Below are 7,716 nucleotides of genomic sequence, written 5' to 3' on the forward strand. Positions count from 1 at the left end.
CAAACATACACATATACACACGCGCGTACATGACAGCAATTCATAGCGTTTCTGTTGACTGTTGTTAGCATTATATGTGACATGCATCAGACCTGCAAAGGCCCATGTCTCGTCGAATTTCTACCTTTTATCCTCTTGGAATGTCATAAAAATTACATGTAAATCTTTTCAATATGGGTGATCAGAGCTAGCGTGCTGTTTCGATTTTGTATTGCACTAGTAAAAAACAGAAAATTCTAGAGCCATAAAAAGAGGAATTTTTGCGTTTCAGTGTGCAGGAGATTGCACTTAGACTTCTGAATTAAAATTTGTTCTCATACTCCTGTACAGCTTTTCCCTCAAGCCACCCGACGACGCTTGATAATATACCTATATTACTTCAGGGTTACTCATCGTGCCAACTTAACACCTAGGTCTGTGCTTGTCACTACTTATTAGTATGTTNATGGGCACCATCAGTAAAAGATTGTATATTATTTAATTAACAAATACATTTTATTTAAAAAGGCATATGTAGACTGTGTGTGGGTAACAATATACAAGTGTCAGGACTCTAACCTTGGCAATTCGGTACTGGCGATGACCAACGACCATCGGCCAAACACGTCGCTCTATTATTAACGTGTATAGGCCTTCCATTGAGACAAGAAAACTCAATTGTGGAGCCAACCGTAGTACCAGTCTTCCGAATCACCAAGTCCCTGTCTGTGGGAGACTGCTGTATGTTGGGACAAAAAACCTCTGAAATCGAATGTGCATTGCTGTGAGTAACGCGTGGTATTAGCATGAACCGATACATACCGGTAAGTGAGCCTGAGTTCATAGCAATAGCAGTAGCATTCATCTGTTCATGGTTGTGACACAAAAACATGCGCAAAATGCAGCAGTTTAAATCACTAATCCTTTTTAGTAGTAGAAAGACGAGCATATAGCAGCACAAGGACTAGGTAACGAACACGCGTAAGTACCGCATATATACTTATTTATGATGATTTAGATTTTTCTCGATGGTGGGTCCATGTAGTACCTGGGCCACGTAGCTTGCACGTGGGAACTGGCGCCGACCATGTTCCGTTATTTAGGCACACTACTTGCTCGGTGCCTTTCAGCTCCTTGCCGAACCGACAACCGAAACGTGCCATCGAGCCGGGTATTTTCGCACCCTGCCTAATGTCCAGGTCGGGATCAGCCGTCTCTAAGTGTGGACAGCGCACGGCTTTTGGGGAGAAAATTTAGAAATGCATGTGAACNTTCAGCGTCACAGGCGGCGGGATTAGCAGCGCATAGGGAACTATGAAGTTAGTTTGAATTATTAGTGGTGTTGGTGGGGGAACAGAGAGAAGCACCGCATGCATGTGAGCAGTGTTAGCAGGAGTAGATTCTATTACGCGCTGTGAACGTAGACGCCTGGCTATTTAACGTGCGTGTGTGCGTGCGTGCGTACGTATGTGTATGCGTGTTTGTGCATTTGCGTGTGTCCGCGCGCGCTCGTGCGCTCGTGCGAGCGGGTGTGTGCGTGTGATACGTACGTTCGCAGACAGGCATCGGGTGCGACCAGTGTCCTGTGTACAGACAGGCGATCTTCTCGACGCCCTTGATCATCTGGCGTCCGTCAGCGCACTCAAAGCCCACCTGCGTGCCGAGGCGCGTGTCCGAGGTGCTGATGCGAAGCCCGCTCTGATTCGGCAGGGTCTGCAGCGGCGGGCAGTTCACCGCTGCGTAGCGAGACAAATGCGGGCGGCCATGTTTGATCCGCTGACAGTTAGACGCTGATTTGCGCATCGCCATTTTACCGTTGCGATAAAACGTACGTTGTGATTATAACGGGGTAATAACTGCGCGTAAATCGCCGTCGCCGTCTGCAGCGGTGCCGGAGCAAGCAGGGCGAAACGGGAAAGCAAATGAGATTGAGTGAGCGGCGCGAGAGCCGTAGTATAGCGCCTAAAACCGCCGTTAACGACGTTACGCCGGCGTCGTCTGCGCTGGCTGACATTTACCGCAAATTGCCGAAGCGCTGTCGAAAATATGATGACACTCACCCATGATTGAAATCTGGATTTTGTGCGCGAAGCCATAGGGTGTGAGACAGGTGTACGTGCCGGAATCAACGGCCTGCGCACTGGTGATGGTGAGCCTGTACTCTAGATCTGGGTTGTCGTAGGCACCGCGCGCCCAGTCCGTAGAATATCTGAAGCCCGTCGAAAATTTGCATCGATATTACGTGTATTACACGCACACGCACACGCACGCGCACGCACACGCACACACGCACAGTCACACACACACACACACACACACACACACACACACACACACACACACGTGCGAAAACAAAATGATTTTATCCTACTGCTAGTGACATCATTAGAACAAAAATTTATATAACGTGCTATCAAACACGCGCACGCACGCACACGCCGACACGGTGGACAAACAGCACATGCACCCGCGAAGGAGTGGAGGCGTCATTTACTCTCGCAAAAGGTCAAATTTCAAAGGCTTCAATGCGTAGCATTACGTCTCTCTGCCACTGGTCCAGCTCCAGCGAGGTTTGCCATTGCGCCGCATGAAGAGGCAGTCGAGAAAGAGCATTGTGCCTGGGTAGACGATCAATGTACCGTCGTTTGTGACGGCAGTTGCTCCGTGCTGCTGACTGAACTTAATTTGGGGTGGCGAGTTAGCTGCAAAATAAAATTAGGTAGGAGGAAATTAAAGGCTGTGCTATTCTAGTGAGTGTCAACATCCTTAATTGTCATCAGGTTGAGCAGCATATTCGCAGTAACACATCCCCTATATTTCTAGCGTAGTAAGCAATATATACTTAAGAAAGTGACCAATTGAGTTCCCCATCTAATCAGCACAAACCAATGTACGATTGTCAACATTCACATGACAATGTGGAATGTAGTGCCACATACTGGTTAGACGGGGTTTAATGCGATTTTGCGCCGCTAAAAAATTAGGAACAAGCGTCAGAGCTCTGCCTGCCGTAGAAGCAATTTTTCTGATTTGTGGAATTTAGGTTAGTTGAGCCAAGAGAAACACTCTGAAAGATTGTATCCTGGACATACCTCCTTTAAGTTTCAATCGTCCATACAAGCAACAATGCATCAACAACTAAATCTCGCGTCTCGCATCCTACCTTCTTCCGTGAGAATTCTACACGAAGGCATCACTCCCTGCCATTTGCCATTCCTGCACACGACCCTCCTGTCACCGATGATCTCGAACTTTCCGATGTCGTTGCAGCGAAACACGATGTCCGTGCCGTGTGGGAATAGCGTCTCACAGCAGGTGAGCTGCGTACCGTTCGCGTAGGCCACCACGTTGTCCTTGGCGCCAATGTACGCGCAGGGCTGGTAAGGCAACACCTGCGTTGGACCTAAATGCGAACATTTTATCAGACGTTTTAGCGTTTTATTACACGCAGGCGAAGAATAAGCGAGCTCTCTAATATTTCTAATGTTGGCGTTATTGATTTTGAATTTACCTTTCGGTTGACTTCGTTTGGCACGCGGATATAATTAGCCTCTGTGATGAACATGCGCTGTTTTATTTCATGTTTTTCTAATGCACGATTAATAATGCATGCGTAAGGTAAATAAATTATAAAGCATTGGCTTAAAATACAGGTACCGCCTTACATGTTTTCTAACATTACTAAACTGTTCTAGCAGAACATGCGTTATGTTCACCTTGATATCTAGGCACGAGATGGGGTTTCCACATATGCATTAGTTCCATGCGCGAGTTTCCAGTAATATACAGATAGTCCACTCATGTAAAATGACGCCCTTCACCGAAATCTTGCCAAGCTCCTTCTACATGTAAGTTATCGTTAACGTATGGAATTCTAGCGCAATAACCCCACGCACGAAACCAGTTACAAAAGATGTTTAGTGGCCTGTACGTTTATCGTATGTATATTACCTGCCTGTCAATATATTCGAATTTAGCACCATCCATTATCTATACACGTATTTATCGATGCTAATGCCATTAGGGCTTCCGCGGAATAGCGCACGACAAGGAACATTTCAGGCGTCTGCAACTGCAGCAGCTGCGTTGCCAGCATAAAGTAATTCTTTTCGCACTTCTACAGCAGTCGCGCACAAGGCATACAGGAAATGTATGCATCCAGCTCGGCGTTTTAGCAGTAGCGACTACTCTCTTTCTCTCACTCGCGCTCTCTCTCTCTCTCTCTCTCTCTCTCTCTCTCTCTCTCTCTCTCTCTCTCTCTCTCGCGCGCCCTCTCTTTTTCTCTCTTTCTCTCTCTCTCCCTCTCTCTATCTCTCTCTCTCGTGGCAGGTCCCCAAGCTGCGTATGTCGCGTCCAGCGGCGTGTATTTATGCATTCGCGCCTGCTCTGCAAATGGTATAGACGGCGGTCACGTGATCTGACGTCGGGGCCGACGTCCTCGTCGCCGCGTATTTGCGCGTTATTTCCTCCCGTTGCCCCGAAACCGGCGCAACGAAAACATCGCGAGGAAATTTTCCGCGCGAGAGGACTTGAATGATATTCTATTACGCCAATCAACTTGCGTTATGCGATCAGTCCATTCCTGATATCTGCTGTCATCGGCAGGCGGTCCGGTAATCGCAGCACGAGAGAGCGAGAAAGCGGCTATAGCTACAGCCCCGTGTGTACCGGCGGCTCGATTTCCCCGCGGATGTTGTACATAATATCGTAATCCATTCCGCAAGCCGCGTGAGCGTGTGTATGTATGTAAGAAATATTATTGCATAATATCAAGAGCGTCTTTAGTATGCTTAATACGCTCTTGATAATATATATAATGTGAATACGTGTGTGCGTACGCGTGTGCGTGCATGCGTGCGCTTGTGCGTAAATGCGTATGAGTATGCGTGCGTCTATTTATACATTAGTCAGTCCATCCACCCGCCCGCGCGTCCGTCTGTCCGCATGCCCGTTCAACCATTCATTCGTCCACTCACGAATCCGTTACATACACCTGACTATCTATCCATTCATTCATCTATCATACGCACGGATGCACGCACGCACACGCACATACACACGCACGCACACGCACATACACACGCACGCACGCACACACGCAGGAGGCCTCAATAGGTATATAGCCGCATTGATGTGCATGCATTACGAATTGTAAGCGAGATTGAGCCACTCCTGCATGCTGCTTCACGGTGTGATTGCTTTACGTATTTTGTTTTAACGCTTGTGGCTATTTATTGACCCGCGGCAACCCTTTGAAGGCATAGCTTGCTGTTGTTGACCTAGCCTTAAACATTCGCCCACGGAACATGTCTGATTTAGATACTTCAAAGAAATTTCAGCATAGCGCCTAGAGGTGTACCGAAAATATCATACCATTGAAGTTTTCTGTCTGGTTTCCATTTCGCTTGGCAATAACTGTGCTCCTGAAATAAATATAGTGCTTCGGCGACGAACTGCAAAGAAATATCGACTGAAAATAAATTGAACAAACGCGGCGCCAACTCACCTCTAGAGGGCGCTCTGTCGCACCGCGGGGTGGCGCTGCTCCACCGCCCGTCGAGGCGGCACGTCAGCACGTCTTCACCGATGCGCGTGTAGCCGCTGTCGCAGTAGACAGCTATCATGACGCCAGCACGGAAGTCGCGATACTCCGGTCGTATCATCTTCACGGCGCCATTAGCGATGGTCAGTATTGGATCACAGAGGACTACGACACGCAGAGAGGAAAAAAAACAAAAAAACTCGCGGTAAACTTTGGAGCGAGAACGAGAACGTATACCTTTGTATTTTCTATTGTCGCCCTTTGTTAATGTCGTTTTCGTCGAATCTCTGCTATACCAATGATCGGGAATACATACAAAATAGTTCTGTTCAATATTTGTAATGAATAGAAATGTAATGTAACAATGATGATTATCGAACAAAATTAAAAAATAGCAATCGTTAAATTTAGTATTAGGTAACGCCGAGACGGCCACTAATTACCCAGTGACTCATAGAAGAGTTCTCATGCACACCATTACGTCACAAAACGCGCACGGATTAATCGACGTGAGATCGCCAACGCTGCGAGGTGAACNGATTATCGAACAAAATTAAAAAATAGCAATCGTTAAATTTAGTATTAGGTAACGCCGAGACGGCCACTAATTAACCAGTGACTCATAGAAGAGTTCTCATGCACACCATTACGTCACAAAACGCGCACGGATTAATCGACGTGAGATCGCCAACGCTGCGACACGTACCGAGTCTGCATGTGGGTGGTTGACTGTCCCAGGAGCCCTTTCGGCACGTGATCTCCCTGCTGCCCACCAGCCGGTGTCCATCCGACCTGCACGTGAACGTCATGCGGCTGCCATCCGGGTACGTTTCGCGATCCTCGGGCGCCGCCGACGTCACCTCGACCCCCGGGGTCACATCCGGCGGAAGGCACGATCCTGAAGCACGAGGTGGGGTGGGCGATTTTTATCTAGCGATAAGGGTGCGAGCGCCGCGGCGTCGCAGAATCGATGACGAGGCGTTCGTAATTAAAAGATGAAACGAGGTAATCACGTGATTGATTGCGACCGTTTTTGCTAATTTTACGCGCATTGCTTTCGTCTCTCCGTGTGATTATCTCATTATCTCATCCAGTGCGCGTGCACCGACGTCGCGCGCCCCGGCCACACCGAGCCGACCGCACCAGGGGGCGCCGCTAATCGCTGCGTACTCACTCCACACGCAGCGCGGCGCGGCCGGCGTGAAGCTGCCGAAGTTGCACGTGACGTCGGCGTGATTCTTCTCGTAGGCGTCGTGGCAGTGGAAGGCGACGGGTGTCTGCGACGAGATGTTCTGGTTTGCGAACTGGCCGTTAGCGTACCAGCCCTGAGGCGAGATCGACGGCAATCGACACTGACCTGCGATACATAAAGGAGTGCGCATGCACGCATCCGCCGCGGCTCCGGGGGACATAGAAGGCAATCGTGTGTATACAGGCGCGATCGCGAACGCGCTCGCATGCGCTCGTTTCATTGCTCTGCGTCGCGTGCGACATGCTTGAGCAGCCGGTGGGCGTTGGTAGATGCCACTAGCGGCTTCAGGATTCCTCCTCGGATGTGCGCTGTGCGTTTGACAGCCTTCACAACAACGGTTTCGTATCAGAAATCCAACAAATTCTGCCTCGACTGCCCATGCAGTTTTACAATAGAGACGCTGACGCGATGATGCTGCGATCATTGAGTAGAAATTCTCTGGCAAATTTTACAACCGAATCGCGTGCACACACGGTCAAGTAGTTTCTACCTCCTGCATTGCCAGGCACACAGGACGCGTAGAACGGCGGAACCCATTTGCCAGAGTCGCATGTGTAGTGAGTCATGCCCTTTACGGTGAAATGTTCCAAGCATCTGTGGATTGAATTGGGGGTAAAATCAGCCCTACCCGCATAAATGTAGTATAATAAACTCGGAAAAGGGCAGTCACGCAATTATTAGGCAAGTAAGGACAGATCTGTTGTATGCACGTGGCTCGTTTCATCACCGACAGACGTTAAAACATTCGCAACAATTCATTCATCGTATCTCGCTGTGACAACGGATGCAGTCGGCGAGAGTAATTATTTTCAAGAATTGCCGGATCTAACGGGGAAGAGAGAGGTAGAGTTAGACGACAGAGAGAGAGAGAGAGAGAGAGAGAGAGAGAGAGAGAGAGAGAGAGAGAGAGAGAGAGAGAGAGAGAGAGAGAGAGAGAGAGAGA

The 7,716-nt window shown here is 48.7% G+C and overlaps 1 protein-coding gene across 1 annotated transcript in view; it reads right to left on the bottom strand.

Annotated features, from left to right (window-relative positions):
• LOC106819745 (P-selectin-like) overlaps window positions 1-7,716 on the bottom strand; it is a gene marked incomplete at its 3' end in the record, with an annotated part of 17,373 nt that overhangs the window by 6,154 nt on the left and 3,503 nt on the right. The window contains exons 2-11 of the mRNA XM_014824338.1: window positions 7,264-7,367; window positions 6,696-6,878; window positions 6,228-6,419; window positions 5,486-5,686; window positions 3,143-3,382; window positions 2,519-2,681; window positions 2,040-2,188; window positions 1,530-1,715; window positions 1,028-1,216; window positions 559-741 (exon numbers count right to left, since the gene is read on the bottom strand). Of these exons, the coding sequence (XP_014679824.1) occupies window positions 559-741; window positions 1,028-1,216; window positions 1,530-1,715; window positions 2,040-2,188; window positions 2,519-2,681; window positions 3,143-3,382; window positions 5,486-5,686; window positions 6,228-6,419; window positions 6,696-6,878; window positions 7,264-7,367 (1,790 nt within the window). The remainder of the gene's footprint in view (window positions 1-558; window positions 742-1,027; window positions 1,217-1,529; window positions 1,716-2,039; window positions 2,189-2,518; window positions 2,682-3,142; window positions 3,383-5,485; window positions 5,687-6,227; window positions 6,420-6,695; window positions 6,879-7,263; window positions 7,368-7,716) is intronic.

The sequence above is a fragment of the Priapulus caudatus genome, unplaced genomic scaffold (genome assembly GCF_000485595.1).
Source record: "Priapulus caudatus unplaced genomic scaffold, Priapulus_caudatus-5.0.1 Scaffold4300, whole genome shotgun sequence".
Classification (NCBI taxonomy): Eukaryota; Metazoa; Priapulida; class Priapulimorpha; order Priapulimorphida; family Priapulidae; genus Priapulus; species Priapulus caudatus.